Source organism: Passer domesticus, chromosome 10 (assembly GCF_036417665.1).
Source record: "Passer domesticus isolate bPasDom1 chromosome 10, bPasDom1.hap1, whole genome shotgun sequence".
Lineage (NCBI taxonomy): Eukaryota > Metazoa > Chordata > Aves > Passeriformes > Passeridae > Passer > Passer domesticus.
Genome location: NC_087483.1, coordinates 25,308,648 through 25,331,616, shown reverse-complemented (window position 1 = coordinate 25,331,616; position 22,969 = coordinate 25,308,648). Strand labels below are relative to the sequence as shown.

The window sequence follows — 22,969 nt, the reverse complement described above, 5'->3', positions numbered from 1 at the left end:
TGGCTGTAAGTGAAGCAGAATTGTATGAATCTATGCCATGTTGTCTAGGTTCAGAAAGTAATTATGTCGAAAACTTCCTGACCTAATCTTGGCTGCTGCTTTTTGCAATGCTTCTCTGATAGGCAAGCTGCTTTCCTATCTTGAAAGCTAAATTAAAATCTGTATCTCATACTGTTGTGTGTTGCTGACTAAAGCATGACTGGCAAGGCTGTTGGTACATGTGATGTAAAAGATAATTAAATCTCTAGGATAATCAGTATACTGCTGCTTTAGAAACATGTAACTATTTTTGTCCCCTTACTGTTTTCTTTGAAGAGGAGGTAGAGTATGTACATTCTAGGGTTTTGAAAAACAGACTTCTCTGAGAATAATTCTCTTAGCATACTATTCAGAAAATGTCTATCTTCATAATTCTCAAAGACTGTCTAACACTTTATTCTGATAAATCTCTTATAATCTGCATGACTGAATCCTTTTGAAATCTAGACTCATGGTATAACAAAAAGTTTAAAATGGACTTACTATTAGATCAAAGCTTATGCTTGTGTTTGATTATTGTCTCGTTTCTATAGGTTCATTTTTTTAAAAAAGCTATATACATGTTAAGTAAATAGCCTAAATCCAGTTTTTGTAATGCTGGTAAGCAGAGAGCAATTTGCCAGGTAAAAAGGTAACTTCCAGATATGTTTAGGTAAAGAACTGGGATATATGCTAGATATCAGGGTCTGCAGTTGGGGTAGTCTAGCTAGCCAGCTGGATTCCATATGTGTGAACACTGGTAAGTAAGTGCTAGAAAAATCTTCCTATATATTAAGACATGATGATTAAACATGATAGCAATAACATGATCCATTGCCAGGTCATGGTGTGTTGAATACATCGAAATCAGTACAAAGTCCCCGAGTCAGTTACTTAATGCCAGAGCATAAGTTTGCTGTGGAAATACGTAAATGTTACTGAAAAGCTTTCCTAGCATACTGAACCTAATTGAGTTGATAAAATCTTGAGATGTTGTATCATAAAATCTTTCTAACTGTTTCTAATACATACTAAACTTTATAAATTTTGTACATAATGCCATATAATAAATTCAATGTTAAAAATAACAAAAAAAAAAAAGAAAAAAAGAAATTATACTGTTGAAAATTTATAGTTTTTGTTCTTTCCCAAATGATGCTGAACTCTTACAGACTGAATTTATTGAATAATTTTTGTAATATTTTTCTTTATATACTGATCTGTTTGGGGCCAAATGCAGGTATAGTAGAGCAGCATTCTAAGGAAATACTCTGTTACATCAGCAGAAGAGTAACTGAGCTCTCAGTGGGATGAGGCATTTAATTGTTGCATTTCAAGTATCAGCTGCTGTTGATTCACTTTAGGATTTTTTTGTTCAGTTTAATTCCTTTGATTATTGTTACAGCTCTGTAAATGAAGCATAGCAGCTTTTTAGTGAGAAGAGACGTGAAAGATACATCTTTTTATGTGGGGCACCATACATAGTGTCCCACATAAATAAAGTTGTCTTTTTGATGTTCCTGATAATTTATGGTTCTATTGATAATTTTTTACCTTTCTATCTGATATTAGTGATCTCTCCTTATAGTAGCTATATCTAATCTTCCATGTTAAGTGTTATTCTTAAGCAATTTCAGTAATAGGAATTCATTATCCTTTTGTGCTTATTAAACTAACTGCATAATATCTGAGTCACCAAACTCTTACTTTTCCTGTAAAAGAATGGACAGTAGGTCTTTCAAACTTACGGTTTAGCCAGCTCATAATTTTTGTTTGCTCTGCTACTACTACAGCATTCTGCTAGAAACGCTCTCCAGATTGGAATGATGCAAGCAACATTTTAAGAAAACACTATGTAATAAAAACAGTCACTTCTCAGTTTAAAAAATTATTTAGTGTATTGTATTGATAAATGGTAATTTTTAACATAATATGTAATTTTTTTAAATGTACTTTGCATTTATGGTATTTCTGGCTTTTCCTCAAACTGATGATTGACTTCCACTGATGTTTAAATGCTGTGGTACTTACTTGATTACTACAGTATTTATCCCAAACTTTCTAGTTTCTCCATTTTAGAGGCAGTATTCCACATTGACCAAACTGCCATGCATTATCTATAATTCAAACACATTGCAATGTGAAATTTGTCAATAATAATCTTCAGAAAAGTGTGCATCTGTCTCTTTGTACATTGTACCTGACCTCAATAGATGTTAAAACTCATGCAGAAATACAAGACATGAATGTTTAAGCTGGGAAATTCAAATAAGCATAGATGAAAGGTGTGTGCAGATATCAGTGAAACTAGGTGTATAATACACCCTCCAGTACATGTTTCCATTTGTTCAGCCTTCCTATGAAATGTGCTTTACAGTGAACCATGGTGCACAAAAATCTAAGTTAAGCTTATGTCAGAATCACAACACAAGATATTGTCAGTGTGATTCAGTAGAATCAGAATGGGGGAGAAATGAATAAATCTTCTTTTTGTTTAAAGAACATATTGAATATTTGTTGCTATGTAAAATTCCATTAAATGTCTCAAGTTACTTTCTGTACCACAGAATAATATTGTTTACATTTCCTTTACAAAAAAAACTGTATAGAATTTGAAGCTACTGAGAAATGTTTTAAAGGAATAATGCCTCTAACTTCAGATTTAAGTGTCAGCAAAAATATATATCTTTAATGTTATCATAGAACATCTCTGTCTAATATTAATTCCCTATAGACTCTATTCTAAATCTGCTTACATCATTCCCTTTATAAGATTAGCTACTTATCAATGCAGCCATTTTACTGATGTTATACTCCACATAGTGATAACATTAGAAGAGTCATAGAATGCTGTAATCAAACTACTTTTACTTATTATAGTACTCATATTTGTCTGTTGCAAGCATCACATGATGGTGTGAAAATAATTTTTAAGGTTGAATTATAATATTGGCATGATTTATTGATGCAGTATTATTTTTTTACAATATTGTTTTAAAATAATTTGTTTTGACTTTAGTAATTCAAAATTTTTTTGGCCTTTTATAGTAATTGGACATCTATGTGTACTGTACCAAAGTAATAAGTAGTTTCAAAATGCACAATAAATTCAGAAAATGCATTGGCAAGTGAGTATGCAAAATATCAGCTACTGCTCCTAGAGTAATGTGCTGCTCTTTTGGAAATAAAGATAATTAAATTATCCTATAAAACTCATAACATGTGTTTTCATGTCAATAATAATGAAAACATTACAATAAAACTTTTGATTTAGCTTTTTACAGACTTGCTAGAATAATATTTACTTGAGGCATGAAAATACATCTGTGCAGCTTGCTGTTGGTTTGGTCATGATTTTGGAAATTTAATTGTATTAACACATGCTATCTACAATGTAACCTAAAATGCAGCCACATGATTGGAATAATTAAACAGTACAAAATGTGGAAAACACCCATTCTCAGCTTACTGAAATTTCCCTTCAAAATTCTTATGTGTGGCTCAGAATAATACTCTAGTAATTTCAGCAATTCCTTGTATGAAAATATCAAAATATTTTCAATAGGGAAAATGCACATTATGTAGTTTCTAATCTTGTGACCTCACCTGTAGTAGAGCAATTTGGCATTAGAAATTGCAGATAAGAAGTTATTTTAGTATCACAGCACTGAATACATTCAAAATATTTTGGTGTACATTTCCAACATAAATTTCTATTCAAAATAATAAAACTGAAAAAAAAAATAATGTGGGGTTTCGTTCACAGAAATTGAATGCATCCAGTTCATCAGAAGGCAGCACAGTTGATATTGGACTACCTCCAGAAGGTGAACAGCCAGAAGCAGAACCAGAAGAAGTTCTAGAACCAGAAGCTTGTTTCACAGAAGGTAGGCAAAGCAAAATAAATGCAAGATAAATAGACCTAGTTGTGTAGACTTGGGCAGGATTCTCTTTTTATTCAAAATCAAAAAAGTTTAGTGATTATAGTTGTAATATCTGTTAGTATTAGTAACTCTTTCAGAGGTACTGCCATAGATTTACTGTTCTTGTGTGTTTTCTCTGTTTCTTTAGAAGGTATTGCATAAGATGAAGATTTAAATTCAAATACTAAACAAAAATGCTTAAAGAGGAATTAGAAGGATCTAATGCAGTAGAACTATGATAAGAAATAAGTCAAATGATTACCATTCATTGTGATTCCTAATAAATATTTATTTTATTCTGACATCTCAAAATTTATTATCACATTTAGGTTGTGTACGGAGATTCAAATGCTGTCAAGTCAGTGTAGAAGAAGGAAAGGGGAAAATCTGGTGGAATCTTAGGAAAACCTGCTATAAGATTGTTGAACATAACTGGTTTGAGACCTTCATAGTCTTCATGATTCTTCTCAGCAGTGGTGCTCTGGTAAATTAAGTGTGGAACTATTGTGACTATTGTGATTTTAAACAGCAAGCATTTAAAATTACAGTTAATCACATACCTACAGGTAACAAATTAGAGTTTGATATCCAATTAATGTATGTTCTAATATAAATATATATCTGCAAGCGTTTGCCATATATTGTAGGACATGTAAGAATTTGCTTGTGGGCTGTGAACAAATGGTTTGGCAAGTTCAAAATGTAGTGTTAATGGAAATAAGAAATTAGTTTTATCAGACTGGTGTTCACATGTCTTAATATTGATTATAATAGCTTCTTTTTTTTAAACACACATTTAAATAAAAACACAGCTTAGCTATGAACGTATCAGCAGCAACTCAAATTGTCAAACTGAGGAGGAAAGTGCCAACACAATTCCATCAGATATTTTACAGATTGGTGTTAAATCAAGTGCAATGAGTAGGTATTGAAGTAATTAGTTTCTCATAGCAGGGGCAGAATGTAACATTCTTTCTACACTTGGCTCAATGCAGTGATTCACTGTCAATGGATACATTTTCTTTTGATAAGACAGTTATCTCTTTTTAGGATTGCTTTGTGAGTTAGTATACATAGTTTGGTTTCAATTTTTCCTCAAAATTACTGTATCACACAGTAATTTTAAAATCCCTCATAAAAATGTAATATAAATCTGTAACTCCCACAAAGGAAATCCTAATCTCAATAGGCCCTTGCTATCTGTAGTGAGTTGATGCCAGGTACCCACCAAAGGTGCTCTGTAATTCTACATGTGGACAGGGGAAAGAAAGGTTCATGGGTTGAGATAAGGCCCAGGAGAGATCAGCCATCAAACACTGTAACAGGCAAAACAGACTCAGCCTAGGCCTTTTAACTGAGTTTATTGTTAACAAAAACAGAGCAGGATAATGCCAAGTAAAAGCCATCTTAAAAACACCTTCACCCCATCGCTCCCTCCTTCCCAGCCTGAAGTCCTCCCCCTGCTGTGCAGGTAGACAGGAAATGTGCATTACGATCAGTTCATCACACATTGTTTCTGCCACTGCTCAGGGAGAGGAGTCCTTCCCCTGCTCCAGCATGGGGTCCCTGTCATGGGAGACAGTTTCCTATGAACTTCTCTGATGTGAGTCCATCCCACAGGCAACAGTCCTCCAAAAACTGCTGCAATGTGGGTCCCTATTCCATGGAGTGCAGTCCTTCAGGCACAGCCTGATCCAGTCCTCATGGTCCTACAAGTCCTACTGGGCCACCTGCTCCAGCACGGGATCCTCTGTCCATGGTCTGCAGGTCCTTGTGAGAAGCCTGCTCCAATTTCACAGCCTGATCTCGGGCATAGCCCTGCTCCAGCATGGGGCTCTTCCAGGGGCTGCATGTGGATCTCTGCATCCCTGTGGATCTCCATGGGCTGCAGGGGCACAGCTGCTTCACCATGATCTGCTCCGCTGGCTGCAGGGCAATCTCAGCTCCAGGGCCTGGAGCATCTCCTGCCCCTCCTCCTCCACTGACCCTGGTATCTGCAGAGCTGTTCTTCTCACATGTTCTCACTCCAGTTTCTCTACCTGCAATTCTGCCTGTGCAATTTTTTTTTTTATTTCCTTCTTAAATATATTGTCACAGAGGTGTTGCTATCATTCCTGATTGGCTTGGCCTCAGCCATGGTGGGTCTGTCCTGGAGCCAGCTGGCATTGGCTCTGCTGGACATGGAGGAAGCTTCTAGGAGCTTCCCACAGAAGCCACCTCTCTAGCTCCCCCCACTACCAAAACCTGGCCACACAAACATTATCCATGGAAACAAATTAAAATGAAGTTTGAAGAGTGGACTTACAGTAAGTTTTGTGTATTGATGTTCAGTTCAGCTGAAAGATGAATATTGCTTGGACCCAGCTTTATAAAAAATATTAAGTGAAAGCCAAAGTTATGCTTGAGGGAAAGATACATGCCTTATCATCATTGGTTTCTTTCAATTAATTTCTTTTCCTGGCCATTCCTATATGACACTGCAAATTGTGAAGACATTTAATCATATCTTCAAAAATCTTTTTCACAGGCATTTGAAGATATCTACATAGAACAACGTAAAACTATCAAGACCATGCTGGAATATGCTGACAAAGTTTTCACCTATATCTTCATTCTGGAAATGCTTTTAAAATGGGTTGCTTATGGCTTTCAAACCTATTTCACTAATGCATGGTGCTGGCTGGACTTCCTGATTGTTGATGTATGTATTCTTTTTCATGTCCTGTACAATAGGCTTAAAAAAAAGAATATTATGTTTTCAGGATAAGATTTCTGTTCTATTCAACAAAAACTCTATTTTAACTGCTGTGGTGGTATGGTTTATAATTCTGTATAGTCTGACTTACCTCTCAGTTCCACAGATGTAATTCCTATGTAATGCAAGTTAAGAGTATGTCTTAAACCACCTATTTGTGCATTATAAAAAGCACCAGAATTCTACAGTAATTGCTAAATATCTCCCTAAAAACACAGTGATGGAGCAGGAGGTCTTTACTACACAGAGCTTGGAAAACACTATACCTTATAAATCCAGACCAGCATTGCAAATCCTATGATAAGACATGGCTATATGCTCATATAGTATTTTATGATTGAGTCTGTACCTCTGTAAAACATGTATTGGCTCAATCATCCAATGTGTACATTGCCATGACCAGTAGAACTTGTATTTATCAACAAATATTTAATTCTTATTTGATAATCTGTGGTTTAGTTACTTCTGTGACCCTTATAAATAGCTTTATTAGTTTTTCATGTCAACCTTACCTTGGTGCAATTTTTTAATTAAAAAAATTAATATCTGAAGCATTCTTTTGAACCTATAGTCAGGGGATTGAAATAAAAATTAAAAAGAACAATTTGGAGATGAAGGAATTGAGAGAACAGGAAGGATGGAAGGGAAGGGCATTAAATGGACATAAATAGAAGATGATTTATTTTTTATTTATTAGGGCCACTCCTTCCCAATGGCTATAAGAAATACATTTCCAAGGATTATTGATGAAAGATAATTGTATTATTTATTTTACAGCTATTCTAGTTTATTTACTCATCTGCCTGCAGACCAGACCAGCGTTATGCAAGCCAGAAATGATGAAGTGGTTAAAGGAGTCACAGGGAATGTAATGAAGTGTGGATATGCCTAACAGTGAAGCTTCTACCATTGTCTAACAAACAGTTGGTTCTCAATCTTGATTAGTCCGGTTAAATCTGAACAGCACTGGTAGCTATGGCTGTTGAATAAGATTTTCTGGACACTAGAAAGTTACATTTGACCAAAAGCAAGGTCTGGATGTGGTTTTTGAGAGCGTTTACATTCTCATCAAGTGCTGAAGATATCATGGGAAGTCCTGACCTAAATTGTCCATTCCTATTCACCCAGCTTTTGGGTGTTTTGTTTTAGCATGTGACTTCATTTTTGTTTAAATCCCACCAAATGTTGACTGGTTTATGTGACTATAGAAGGCACTTATATACCATTCTATCAACATGATTTCATCAACAGGTACCTAGAATATCCTTTTATTCTACTTTGTCTGACGTAAAATTTTTTCTGCATTCTAGAGGGTTTCCTGGAGAAAGAGGTCCAGCCTTGAATCTTCTTGAGAAGTTCAGGGCACACATCATTCCCACCATATGTGTCGGAAGGATATAAAGATGAATGAGCAATATTGCCTTTCTGTTTTTGTGTAGGTCTCTTTGGTTAGCTTAACAGCTAATGCCTTGGGCTACTCAGAACTTGGTGCGATTAAATCCCTTAGGACACTAAGAGCTTTGAGACCTCTAAGAGCCTTGTCGCGATTTGAAGGGATGAGGGTAAGACAACGTGAAAGAATCTGAAATAATGCATGCATCCACGGAAACAATGCATGCAGAATACTCAACGGCCAATCCATGCAGAAATGCTACACTACCATCCTATATATTTCACATTTATCACTAACATATAAGCAAAAGGCTTCATCTGCTTATATGAATTCATGTGTTATGGCACATATTGTTACAGTTAACGACACTCCTTGGCCTTTCCCCATTTTCATATTTTCATGGAGGGCCCAAGGATTTATCAACTGCATGGATCTATGCAATATTACTGCATTTATCCTATACAAACACAACCTTCTATAGTCAGGACAGTTTAAAAAAGCTCCAATACTTCCTCTTAAAAGTGTGTGCACATACACCCATGTATGCAAGCACATATGTTTTTTTATCAGTTTAGACTACCATACATAGCCTATATCATTTAACATATTATTCAGTATATATAAATTGGGAATATCTTTTAGAACTAAAAGTTTTGTAATTAATTTGTGTGTTAATAAGTAAATTAGCACTATTAAAATAGTACTAATTTACTTCTCTCTTTCATATTAGAACATAGCATTCTATTTAAGAAAACTTTTCTAGCATATCAGAGATGGAGCTGGTTTCATGATTTCTGGTTGCTTACTGGTTTCTGTATTGATTGTAAAATTTTGATTATAATCTATAGAGCACTAAGCAGCCTGAAAACATATTAGACTTTTGCTGGTATATTTGAGAAGTTACTGTCCCCAGTGTTCCTTATCACTGTATCAGTTACCACAGCCGAGACCCTCAGCTGCCCAACAGGGCACGTTCAGTCTGTCTCAGTGCAAAGTCAGTCAAAGTGGTCAGTTTAAATCACTTCTTTAGTGCACTGATATGGACAAAGACCTGATGTACTCAGCCATGACTCAAAAGCTCTAGAAATGTTTCTCTCAAGGGTAGTAGTGAACAACCAGACACGGTGGATATTTCTAGCCCCAGCCACAGGAAGATGTCTGGCTTACACCTTCAGGGTCCATCTGTCTCTCTTGGACATACTGCCATAGTGGGCATCAGCAGATGCACCTGAACTGGAACCCTCCTGCCATAATTAAAAGGGATCCTTGTGTGAGCTCCCTCCTGGGATCACATTCTTTGCCACCCCAGGTGATCAGCTGATTAGCTAATTTGTAAGTCAATTTCAAACTGGTGAGCTTCTGAAGAAAATGTCATGCTCTGTGTGTGGAAAGTAAGAGCTCTCAATGAAAAAGGAAATGGGCTTTGATGAAATTTTATAAATTCAAACAGGAAATAGCATTTCTTTGCCTCCAAAAAATTTCTGGACCTTTACTAAAGCAAACTTGAAAATTTGGGATGTTTATATCGAGGTAAGGCCTGTCTAAACCATCAGTATTATCTCACTAAAATCATATGAGCTGTAGGGGTTTCTTTTATGACAACAATTAACAAAACAAAAAACCCAAAATAAAAATATTTCAAATTTTATAAAAATTGCTTAAGTGGCAATTTATTGTTGCAAGGAAAAACCCAATAACCTTGTAATGAAGGTTTATGTGTAATTGTCAATCCCATAACTTCCATGTTGGTATAAAATTTACCTGCGGATTTGATCCTGATCTGCCAACTGTATCTCTTTGTACAATAACCAGATGAGGAGAAGATTTATGAGTTTAGCAAAAAATGCAATAAAAAGTACTAAATGAAGTTAGATTACTTAAGACTAGAAATGTGATCTATAACTTCATTAGTTAGGCAATTAACCATTGAAATATTCCAATGGATGTAGTGAATTTTGCCTTATTTAAAGTAATTAATTCCAAGTTTAGTGTTTTTAAAGATACTGTAGCTCAAGTTGATGAAGAGAATCGTATGAGAACATTTTAATGTCTGATACATGGAAATTCAAGATGTCTGTTCATAACATAATCATTCCATTGGTGTTTATCTTGTATGAACTGAAAATATGACAGTACAGTACAATGCATATATTTGCATAGACATTCTAAATTGCTTCCATTGAGCATTATACTTCCCATATGCAAGCAGGAAATTCCAGTCAATACATGTACAGTTTCTAAGACACTGTACTATTCTCTAGGATTTCGGCTTGTGCCCACTCAAGCTAGTAATTAATAGAAAAAAATTGCCCCTATGGAAAACATTATTTTTTTTTCTCCTGCATCTTCCCACCACTGTTATTGCTAGTAAAGTTATACTTTAATTTCCACTTGGTATATAATTAATCTGCCCGTGCAGATTAATTAATCTGTGGGAATATAATTAATCTGCCCATGCTCTGTCCCAAGCGGTATCACTCACTGCTATATGGTGCTAGGCACTAATACCTTTTTCTTTCAACTAGAAAACAAGGGGTTTGATGTCTTTCGTATGCTTCCCCTGCTTTCATTTCCTGTCAGGCCTAGCCCCCTTTTCTCACAGACTTACTACTAGTGGAAGCTGGAAGGTGTCAGGATCAGTGTTTCCAGGGATGCTCAACCCTATGTTTTGAGCGTCTTCAAATATTCGTATCACAAGCTGGTTCTCTGTAGCTTCAGGACTCAGACTAATACCAGAGAAAGTAGGTCAGCTGTAGAAATCCAGCAATTAAAGAAAGAACATGACTGGACCTGCAGCTGGAGCACAAAGAGGAAGAGAATTCTTGGGTGTACTGAGATTGAAAGCTTGAGGACAAATATTTTCACTTCATTAACTATCCCTTTATATCTCAAGAATTGTTCCTGATGGATGATATTATTGCATTTAAGAAAGCTACTTATATTTTTGAGTAGAAGAATTGAGATAACTTTCAATTTAAAAAACCCTAATACATTTGGAAAATATTCTCAAATTGAGAAAAAATGACCTTGCCATTTGTTATTCCACTCAAATTGCTGTAAAAATAAAATAAGTGAGTACCTGATTTTCCAATTTAGACTGATTCAGCATCGTTATATAGGCTGTTCATTTGCTAAGGTCAAACAACATCTTATGGCCTCCTACAATCATGTGGTTCACAGTGCTGAGTACAAGCTTGTCAGCATAAGACAGCACTGTTGAAATAGTCAGAAGAGATTTATCCACCAGTTAGGGAATCTTCTCAACCCAGATGCTGACTTATAAAATTCTACATTACTTTTGTTTATTAATTTATAAGTTATTGCTAAGACGGTTTTTAGTATGATTAAGAAATTGTTCTGATTTGTTTTAAATTTTCCCACTAGAAATAACCACTTATTAAAACATTTGATTTACAATATGTGGAAAAAAGGTACAAACAAACAAAAAAAAAAGAACGGAATATTTGGACTTCATGCACCATTTTGTGCTTTTATAGAGGGATGAAGTAGTTTACATTGAAAGCAACTTTATTTGATCTAGTTCCTAAATTTAAATATAACAACAATTTCACTGAAGTCCTATAGGCTCTCAAAGGTTTCCCAAAGTATGTATCACCCAAAAGAGGTAGTGTTTTGACAGGAATGGAGCCCTGAAGGTCCAACAGGAACCCCTCATTTCCTTCAGCCCAATTCTCCTTTATAGTGCACATGATCGTGTTTCATCACGGATCTAATATTCAAAGGGTTTATTTTCTGTTCTGTAAGAGGGCAAGGAATGAAAGCCCATCTACTTGGATCACTAATTTTATTATTCATTGTTTCTATAGAGCTTCATTATATATTTGTATTTCAAAAAGAAACAATAAGTTTATTATGCTAGAGGATCTGCCCTCTAGTACTTACATCATATAAGCTAAATGAAATATTAAAAAGCCCATCAAAGTAATAGCCACTGTTTTGCATTAAAAAAAAGCAAACTTTAAGGATCTGCTTCACTTGTTTTGGCAAAGTTGGCGGCAGTGCTCTATACTTACCAAATTTTATATCCTTAGAATTGTTTACAGAGAGATTTAAAATCAGAATTCATTAATTTAGCATCATCAATTCCATCATTAATAATTCTCATTCATAATGGACCTACTTTCTCCCAAATTTTATTTTCCTCAGTGTTTTATTTTCATTCTAGCATGTTTTTAATCATTGCTCATCATCACACATGAACTCATTTTCACATTTTTCTTTCCTGAAGCCTTATTTTTCCCAAAATTCAGTTGGGAATTAAGTCTCTTTTTCAAGTTTTATCTGCCAGTTGCCTGAACAGTAACAGCTCTGGTGTGTTCAGGTACTCAGTAGCTTTCCTTGTTTGAGCATTTCTATATTTCTAATTCTAAATGTAAAGATCCAAAGGAACATACATACATCACTTGGTTTTATTTTCAAAAAGACTCAAAGTTAATTTCAATTAGAAATTTGCTCAGTAATAGATTTGAACATGTTGGATTTATCCCGTAAACATGTAATATTGAAACTTTAGTTTGTTTGATTCAATCAGTGATTATAATTGTTATGATTTTGCAGGTATACATTAAGTAAATATTCTAAAAAGCACTGATAAATACTTATTTTTCCTCTTTTTTTAAAAAGTTTGTTTTACTGGTTCTTATTTTACCCATTCTTTAAAGCTACCATTTGCTACTATTTGTATTTTTCCTTCTAATTAAGTTTGGCATTTTATCTTTTCTCTATACTGCTTTTTGACTTGTTGCTCTTAACAATTGAAGTGTAACACAGATATTAGAAATATAATAGCATGTTACATGTGAGAGAGGCTGATGAAGCATTTGTAAAATCCTGGTGCCTGTGCTCTTACAGTGTCTCTCTTTGGTTTCATTTGTACTTCAGGTTGTGGTGAATGCCCTGTTAGGAGCAATTCCATCTATTATGAATGTGCTTCTTGTTTGCCTTATATTCTGGCTGATATTTAGTATCATGGGAGTAAATCTATTTGCTGGAAAGTTTTACTACTGTGTTAACACTACAACCGATGAGAGATTTGATATCAGCCAAATTAACAACTTTAGTCAATGTGAGGAGCTCATACAAAACAATGAAACTGCCCGGTGGAAGAACGTGAAGGTTAACTTTGACAACGTAGGCCTTGGTTACCTTTCTCTGCTCCAAGTGGTAAGTCACCAGTCCTTAATTTCTATTTATCTTTCTATATCTCTATTATTTACTTGTAACAGTAAAAAGATTTTACTTCTTTTATTTATTATTTAGAAATTTTGTCTCTCAATTCTTGATTTGAGTCATGAAGTGTGGGACAAATTCATGACTCTACAGAAGAAGTAACACAAAGCCTAGAGGATATACTGACTATGAGGAAAAAATGTAATTCAAACCTAATACACCTTAACTGCATTGAATCTGTGTCAAATAAACCTCTAATGCTCATGCACAGAAAAAATAACTTTTACACCAGATATTATTTGTAATAGACAAAAGTTCTTAATGGATGCTGTCTCCTCTCTAGTCAGATATTAGAACTGGATTGCAGTTCTTGTACATGAATAAAACATACAATAGAAGGCAAGAGTCAGCTATTAGGATTTCACTCAACTGGTTTTCATTATGAGTACTAAAGACACTTAGTTTTCAGCTCCTAAAAAATGCTTCTGACAAGCCATTTTCCAGGAGAAGTGTGACCTAAACACCTGTGTTCTGTTTATAGGCTACATTTAAAGGATGGATGGATATCATGTACGCAGCTGTGGATTCTCGGAATGTGAGTATAGTCCCTTGACTCCATTTGTTTTGATTGTATGAGCTCTAAGATTTGAGAATGCAATTTTAACATCTTTCAGAAATTACAGTAACAATGAAAGAACAAAGAGTTACTATAATTTTGTAGTTAAAGAAAATTGAAACCATGGGGACAATACAAGAAATAAGGAAAGCAGAGGAGCAGTGCTAAAGGATTCCATTATCTCCATGGTACACTTGAATCAAAATTCCTCAATCCTACAACACACCAACACACTCACCTATTGCAATGAAATACCTTTCCCTCCTTTCATCATGCATTGTGCCATTCTTTATATTTGGAAACAGACACCAATACAGGGAAAGTTGGGGTTTTTTGTAATACTGATCTTATTTATAGTTAAGATTTTCACTGTGCTCTGCAAGCTGCCTGACTGCTTTCTTTAGGGCAGAGTGCTTATTTTTAATTAGACCTCTGCATTTTCTTACCCTTTGGCCTGCCCCTTGTTCCCTTGCTGCAAGTTTTCCTCTAGTTCTAAGTAGACAATTGAATAAACTATACTGGTAAAGCTCCTTTTTTTTTTTTTTTTTTGTAAGCTGCACTCACAGCAGGAGGCCTGTTGTAGTATAGTGATAGTGCATAGCTATACCAAGAAAATATGCTTAGTCTAAACATGGCTTGGATACCTCTCTTCCACAATCCTGTGCACTTTCCTAAGTGCCTGTAGCAGTGAAAGCCCACAACACTGGCCTCCCAGAAGATTTACAGAAAATTCTGCAGACATAAAACTTGGTGTTTCCGGTTGTCTGTACACTCAGGCAAGTGGAACTTTGCTAGTTTTAACCAATTGTGTTTTCAGTATTTATTCTACATTCGTACAGGTCAGTTTCATTTTTAAAAATTAATTTCAAGAATGTAACTTCTTGTAGATTGAAGATCACTGAAATATATGTCAGGATTTGACCACAGGAACCAAAGGTTACAGTGATGGAGCCCTAAATTCTATCTTTAACAGTGTTCACTGTTAAACTAATGTGTCATTTCTATGCCTTTTTTGCAGGTTTTGGATCAGCCCAAGTATGAAGATAACCTGTACATGTATCTTTACTTTGTCATCTTTATCATCTTTGGATCCTTTTTTACCTTAAACCTTTTTATTGGTGTCATCATAGACAATTTCAACCAGCAGAAAAAGAAGATAAGTACTTCATTGTTATTTTGAAAAGAATATTAAAAAATTCTTATTTTTGGTCCACTGATGACAATTTGATTAATAATTTTTAATGATAAATTAGTTAAGAGCACTGCATAGTAAATACATTAAATTATTAAAGCTTATAATTTGGCTTGATGGACAAGTGACAATCTATGACTCTCCATGGTTAGTGAAATACTCAATGTGATCTTTGTAAAGATATGGATTTGTGACTGAAGCCTTAATTGACTCATAAAAAGGCTAACCACTGAAATAGCTAAATGTGGCTATAAAAACTCTTTGCTATACTTTCATGTCACAGAGCTCAGCAGTATAGATTTCTGAACTTTGATAATAGACATTGTATTATCTTTATTCGTACCCTCTTTAGTCTTTGTGTTTTGTCAACACTGCCTGAAAAAGTATCAGTGTTCCAGCTGCTGAACTCAACACTTTCTGCAGCTTAATACTTAATATAAAAATCATAAAACAGGATTTTTATATCTGTCCTAAATTTTCCTACAGATGAGAATGTGAACAAGAGTGATCATTAATATTATTTATAAGTAATCAGTAAAGATACATGATTGTAACCAGTTTTTGTCTCTTGGGTTTACTTTGGAGGTCAAGACATTTTCATGACAGAAGAACAGAAGAAATACTACAATGCAATGAAAAAATTGGGTTCCAAGAAACCACAAAAGCCTATACCTCGACCAGCAGTAAGAATAAAAATATTTTCTGTTATTTTTGCATCTATTTAAAAAGCTTATTTTTTGTGTTATGCCTTAGGCTGAAATAAGTCATAAGCAAAAAAAATACATTATATAAGAAAAGCCTTATTAATCTGAAATACCTTTTTTTTTCTTTTTCTTCTGCTATAACAGAACAAATTCCAAGGCATGGTCTTTGATTTTGTAACAAAACAAGCATTTGATATCAGTATCATGATACTCATCTGCCTTAACATGGTCACAATGATGGTAGAAACAGATGACCAGAGTGAAGAAATGGAAAACATTTTATATTGGATTAACCTGGTGTTTATTGTACTTTTCACTGGAGAATTTGTCCTGAAATTGATTTCACTTCGTCATTACTACTTTACTATAGGTTGGAATATTTTTGATTTTGTGGTTGTCATTCTCTCCATAGTAGGTAAGAGCAACTCATTTTTATGAAATGTCTGATGTGTGAACATGGAAATATTTTTGGCATGTAAACTCTATTTATATTTTGGTTCAACTTTGTCACTAGAAAGTCTTGTACATAAAATAACTGAAAAGTATGGTATGAATTTTTAGAAAGAGGTTTCATACCCTCCTACTTTTTTACTGGTTGAAATTAGATCTATATTCTGAAATCAGCAGAGATTCCGACACATACATGAAAGGCAATTTTGACATAAACTTACAGACACAGTTGCAGGTGAAAGACTCCAATCATCAAAAATCCAAGAGAAAAATTTGTTTGGGACTATTATGAGGGTAGGATGTGTGCACCCCAGAGAGCAGGGCAAAACCCTTTGCTTACTTGAGTTTTGTTTGATCCTGAGAGGCTTTGTGCCTGAGCTAGAGTGAGCACTGCAGAAGCAGAGCTGAAGCAGATGTGGTAAGAAATAATGACTACACTAATTTTGCTTTATCTAGAGCAGCAAACGTGAAAGAACTTGACTAAAAAAGGTGGATTTTTAACTTTTAAGTACCCCTTAATATGCAAATCAGTTTTGCTATTTTTGTATCAAAAAAATTACTGTTCTGCTTTGAGGCACATAATGCAATGCTCAATGCTTTTATTCTTCTGGGAATTATAATAAAACTTTTTATCAATTTGTTTATGTTTGGAATTACTGTGTCATTAGTGATAAACCTGTGTTTGTGTTGTTTTATGTATGATTAAGAAGTCACACTTCTCTTAAAATATACATATTTTTTTGAATAACCTAACTTGATTACATGGAATTTTAATACTAATGCGCATATGATCTTTCTTCATATTAACTGAGATTATTTTTGTTGCAATTAAACAAAAGGGTATTCCTCTAATCGCAGCATTTGCCAATATACATACACTAGTTATCAGTTTGTCCTAAAAACATATACCAAACACAAAGATTTTGTAAAAAAACTAAATGGCTAATTCATAAAAATCTATTTATCCTACTCTTCTTAAAGTTCTACAATCCTTGTAGAATATATCTTTAGCAGTGGTTTTAAAATGTAATAATATTCTTTACTGATTTAACTTATTTTTTCCTAGGTATGTTTTTGGCTGAGATGATTGAGAAGTACTTTGTATCTCCCACACTATTCAGAGTCATCCGGCTTGCCAGAATCGGTCGAATCCTGCGCCTCATTAAAGGCGCGAAGGGAATCCGCACTCTGCTTTTTGCTTTGATGATGTCTCTTCCTGCTTTGTTCAACATTGGGCTGCTGCTCTTCCTGGTCATGTTCATCTACGCCATATTTGGCATGTCCAACTTTGCCTATGTCAAGAGGGAGGTTGGGATTGATGACATGTTCAACTTTGAAACGTTTGGCAACAGCATGATCTGCCTGTTCCAGATCACCACGTCCGCTGGCTGGGACGGTTTGCTCGCCCCAATTCTCAACAGTGGGGAGCCAGACTGTGACCCCCATAAAGATCATCCGGGGAGCTCCGTGAAAGGTGACTGTGGCAACCCCTCTGTTGGGATTTTCTTCTTTGTCAGCTACATTATCATATCCTTTCTGGTAGTGGTGAACATGTACATTGCTGTGATTTTGGAGAACTTCAGTGTTGCTACTGAAGAAAGCGCTGAACCCTTGAGCGAGGATGACTTTGAGATGTTCTATGAAGTCTGGGAGAAGTTTGATCCCGATGCAACACAATTCATAGAGTTCAGTAAATTATCAGATTTTGCAGCTTCATTAGATCCACCTCTTCTCATAGCAAAACCCAACAAAGTCCAGCTTATTGCAATGGATCTGCCCATGGTGAGCGGTGACAGAATTCACTGCCTTGACATCTTGTTTGCTTTCACAAAGCGTGTTTTGGGGGAAAGTGGGGAGATGGATGCCCTCAGAATACAGATGGAAGATCGGTTTATGGCAGCCAATCCTTCTAAAGTCTCCTATGAACCAATTACAACCACACTGAAACGAAAGCAGGAGGAGGTGTCTGCTGTCATCATTCAGCGTGCTTACAGACGTCACCTCTTAAGGCAAAAAGTCAAAAAAGTATCATGTATATTTAGTCAGGATAAAGGTAAAGAGGAAGATGATCTGCCCATGAAAGAAGATATGATTATGGATAAACTAAATGAGAACTCCACTCCAGAAAAAACAGATATGACCCCATCCACAACCTCCCCACCTTCTTATGACAGTGTAACAAAGCCAGACAAGGATAAATATGAAAAAGACAAGTCAGAAAAAGAAGATAAAGGTAAAGACAGCAGGGAAAGTAAAAAGTAATGTAGAATACTGTTTGTAATAAACTGTTTACAGCCTGAAAAAGTATGTATTTGTGTCAACAGGACTCCTGTAGGAGGTACATGCCAAACTGTCAGTTTTTACATATATAGATATATATATAATTATATATATATAAGGTCAGTGCCTATAGCAAGACAGTGACCCCTTGTCATCAAACTGCAACTCTGTAAAACAGGGTAACATCTTGACAGGAGGTTGTTGTTTTTAGTACCAGCTGACACTGCTGAAGAGATGATAAAATGGCCAACCAGACTGTAGGGACCAGTTAAAAAAAGGTGCAAACCTATGAATCTCCGTGTTTAACATGAAACACACAGTACAAAAATTGTATCCACTGTTAGCATTTCAACAGTCACATTTGCCATATTTTTACAAAAATCAGTGTTGGTGAACTTATCATTTTTTAATTCACAGGTTGTTTACTATTATATGTGACTATTTTTGTAAATGGGTTTTATGTTGGGGAAGGGGGTATGAGGACCAGGTGTTCTGCTCTCGGATTCTCTATAATGTACAAACAGAAGTGATTTGCATGAAGGCATGCTGCACTTGTAGTTCATGCATGGGAAAACATGACGTCGCACAAAGCAGCAGTCTGACTACTTCCATGTTTCAGGGTGGCTCTGTATGTTGAGGTGCTTAATAACAGTATCCATCTAGTATCTCATCCAGACAAATCTTAATGTGCCTGTAAAGTCCCATAGAGTCTACAATAATAGAACAGATGTTTTATTTTTTCATGAGTCATTTAACAGTAGTTGAACAATCTCTGTATAAAAATTTTACCGAGGGACATAGAATCTACTTCTAAGTATTCTTCTGCGGAAACCAGTTTACCTGACCTTGGGAAGTTGAATTTACCAAAAACCTGCAAAACACAAGGATTATGAAGTTGTTCTGCCTCACCCTGCAGTATCATTTAGCCATCTTCTGCTCTCAGCAAGGTTGACATTGTATGTGTTGATTAAAAAAGTACCCTCTATGTAAATAGTTATTTTATCCCGTGGTGCATGTTTGAGCAAACAAATAATGACATGTGCACAATATTTATTGCATCAAATATGTACCACAGTAAGTGTAATTTGCAATCTCTCAACAGCTAATATGAAGTATTCTGTACCATTATAGACAGTTTGGAAGCTATCACTGATGCATGTTTATCTTGCCTTTGCTGCTGTAATTTTACTCCTTCCACTGTTAAGAGTCTAATATGGGAAGCCATAGCTCAGTGGTTAAGTGAAATAAATTGTTCAATTGGTCATCATTCTTTCACGACATCAAGCAATAGTTTGCAGTTATTTAAGAGCTTCTTGCTTTGCATTCTAAAATTTTAAGTGACTACTGTACGGTGCATAGACTGTACAGGATATGTTGCAAACTGCTTAATCTGTTGAAAACTACATGGATAGAATTTTCTAAGAAAATATAAATACTGTAAAAAATACCATTTTATTTTATTTTTCAGCATTTTGTACATAAAATAAGAAATGAGAATTATCTTCAGGTTGATGTTACTGTCACTTTTATTACTTTCTATCCATAGCACTTTTTAATTCAAGAACTTCACAATATAAGAAACAAAGGAAAGAATGGGGTAGCTTTAGGTTTCTGCTTTTTTATTAGTACTGTATTTTTGCACACATTTTAATGTGAAATAAGTTTCAAACTGAGTCCAAAATGCACTTGCTTCCAAATAGATATAACTTGTAATTGAAATGTGGTGGGGAGGATTTGTTTAAGATTCTAGCACTGCCTGCATCAGAAGTTTCAAGGTAGTATTTTTATTCATGAAATCTTTACCAGTGTTTGTTTACATAGACTATTCTTATTCTTGTTGATTCATGCTGCACTAGAACTGTTCTAAATATAATATGGGATCCACAATGTTTTTTTTTTCCACAGGAATTAAATAGCAAACTTGTATAATTGATCACATCAGGACATTTTGTGTTTCTTACACAAGCAAAAATTCGATGTTGACTCCTCCTTTTACAAAAATATTGACTTGTGTGTCGGTGAACTGCATGCAGGAAAATGCTATTACCATAAAGAACAGTAAACCACATTACAGTTGAGCCAAAAGAATAAAGACTTCATTTTTTATTGTATTTAATGGTTTTGTCTGCATTTTTTATTTTCCCATTAAAAACTATTGGATATCAAGAGGTGCTATGAAAGTAAAATATGAATATATATAAAATGTTAGAAATAGAATTGTGAAAAGAAAAATTGAAGCTGTATGCTTTCTGAAGGATCTTAAACATTTGAACTTCCACTCTTGAGGTTATTAATCCTATTCAGGATCCCAGGGTAACATCTAAGAGCTCATGATGCTTCAATCCCTTTCTCATATCAGGTGTTCTGAGACAACTAAAAACCAGATATTAAAGAAAGTCTCTAGCTACCAAGGCTGCAATGTATGTATAATTTCAATTATATTTTATATGTGAAGAATTATCTTTGTGTTATAAAGAAAAAATATATCATTATTTTCTAAGTATAATTTATTATTTTATGATAAGACATGAGAGCCAAATTTTTAGGTAGCAATCATATTTGAGTGCTATTTCTAAGAAGAACTTTTCTCTGTCCTAAATTTAAAGTAATGCCGTGAAGGTTACAACAACTGAACAAATTAAAAGCACAAACACTAATAATCATCATAGATGTGCAGATATGCACTCCACATCAGATCCTCTGAAGAGTATTGGGAAAACCAGATGTACCCAGGAATCTGTGATGTGGAACTCTGAGCTTTGGGTGTGCACCCCAGGAGAAACACTAATGGAGCAGTAGGATGGTGTCCTTTTGTCCCTGCTCTCCACAGTTTTCAACTACTGATGGTCTGTTGAGGCTGTTCACTCTGAAAACGAGTACTGCTACTCTTGTGCAGCGAGCGCTTAGGCTGCAGTGTTTCAGTTAAGATTTTTCCCTCAGCTGTAAAAGAACAATTGTCAGGGCAGGGTGTAAGATAGGGAGAGATGAGAGAACCCAAAATCCAAAACATCCGAAGTCCAAAATGTGTAATTAAAGGACAAGTTTCATGTCAGTTTGGTTGTTTTTGGGGTGGGAAAGGTCTTGAAAAAATTGCAGGTATACAAATATTTGTCTGACTTAGATTGAAAATAATCAGTATGTGTCTGAGAGGGGTTTGTGCTTATCAGAAGACCAGCAGAAAGAAAGAAATTATTAAATGCCTCAAGCAACAAGTAGCTGTGGATACTCTTTTTTTTTTTTTTTTTTTTTTTTTTTTTTCCCCTTGGGTACCCCTCCCTTTGGAGTTTGTTTTGTAAACAGATCTGTAGCTGCACAGGAAACACCTGCGACACACACGGGACACGGGCGATGCCCAGGCGTGTTCCCGCGCGCTGTGCGCGGCCCGGAGCTGCTCCGGCCCGGCCCGGCCCGGCCCGGCTCGGCAGCGCGGGGCCAAGCAGCGCCCGGGCCGGCCCGCGGAGGGCGGAGCAGCCGCGGAGCCGCCGGGGCTCAGCCCGCCCCGGGGCCGGCCGCGCTCTGCGCCGGCCATGGAGGGCGGGCCTGGCGGGGGCGGCTGCCGGCGCGGGCCCGGCGGGCGAACCGGGAGGCGGCAGGCAGCGCTGGAATAGCGAGGCTCAGGTGAGGAGCCGCAAGCGCAGTGCGTGCTTGCAAGCGCAGGGGCGGCGGAGAGCGCGGCGCGCCCGCTGCCGGCCCGGGAGCTGGGAGCGCTGGGTGAGGAGAAGGAGCCCCGCTGGCATCTGTGGGCGTGTGGGAGTCAGGCAGAGAGAGCGGCTGTCCCCACAGCGGAGACCCTCGGGATCCTCGCCTGTAAGACCGCCTGTCTCTCCTGCGTTTGGGGCACCTGAGGCGTAAAGGGACGCGAGGTGAGGTGGCCTGCGGCACCCCTCCAGGGCTCCTGGGGCTTTGGCCGGCCCTCGGCGCTGCCGCTGGCCCAGCGCTTCCATCCCCGGCTGCGCCCATGGGCTCGGAGCCCCTCGGTGTGTGGGGCCTGGCCTCGCTGCTCGGAGCTGCGCCGGCCCCCGCTGGCCCCGGCAGAGCGGAGCAAACGGGAACGGCTCCGGGCATTGCTGTGCGGTCTGTGGTTCTGGATCCATCCTGTGGTGCTGCAGCACTGTGCTAGTCCTGCGTGAGAAACTGTGTTCTGTATCCACTCAGCAGCAGGGATATACCTCCTGTTCGTTCTTTGTCTAAAACATCTTCTGGTCTCAGTAGACAAGAAGACAAACAGTTGTGAGAGGCAGTGGCTGACCCAGGCTAGTAGAGCTAAATAATGAACAGATTGCTTCAGGCTGCAAAACATGCTCAGCTTCCCATGTTCTTTCACACTTAATGGGTAATTATACCCACCATATATTGCAGTGTTCTGGATGAGGGTATGTTTTACTGAGGAAAGATTGCTAACAAAAGTCTGCCACAAAAGATTCCACATCCACATTAGTCACCCTTAC

General features: G+C 36.5%; 2 protein-coding genes across 9 annotated transcripts in view; both read left to right on the top strand.

Moving 5' to 3' along the window:
- SCN2A (sodium voltage-gated channel alpha subunit 2) overlaps positions 1-20,632 on the top strand; it is a 74,898-nt gene extending 54,266 nt beyond the window's left edge. For all 6 annotated transcript variants that reach the window (XM_064434640.1, XM_064434637.1, XM_064434638.1 and 3 more), the window contains 10 exons: positions 3,785-3,905; positions 4,271-4,425; positions 6,469-6,642; positions 8,136-8,258; positions 12,992-13,273; positions 13,821-13,874; positions 14,914-15,051; positions 15,666-15,770; positions 15,936-16,206; positions 17,308-20,632. In XM_064434640.1, coding sequence (XP_064290710.1) covers positions 3,785-3,905; positions 4,271-4,425; positions 6,469-6,642; positions 8,136-8,258; positions 12,992-13,273; positions 13,821-13,874; positions 14,914-15,051; positions 15,666-15,770; positions 15,936-16,206; positions 17,308-18,503 — 2,619 coding nt within the window. In that variant the 3' untranslated portion in view covers positions 18,504-20,632. The remainder of the gene's footprint in view (positions 1-3,784; positions 3,906-4,270; positions 4,426-6,468; positions 6,643-8,135; positions 8,259-12,991; positions 13,274-13,820; positions 13,875-14,913; positions 15,052-15,665; positions 15,771-15,935; positions 16,207-17,307) is intronic.
- Positions 20,633-21,999: 1,367 nt separating this feature from the next.
- CSRNP3 (cysteine and serine rich nuclear protein 3) overlaps positions 22,000-22,969 on the top strand; it is a 96,339-nt gene continuing 95,369 nt past the window's right edge. Inside the window, exon 1 of one of the 3 annotated variants that reach the window (XM_064434609.1) lies at positions 22,000-22,139. The gene's annotated coding sequence lies outside the window, so the exon portion shown is untranslated. Of the gene's footprint in view, positions 22,140-22,177; positions 22,385-22,969 lie in introns of those variants that run through there. The other 2 variants (XM_064434610.1, XM_064434608.1) reach the window with 2 other exon arrangements.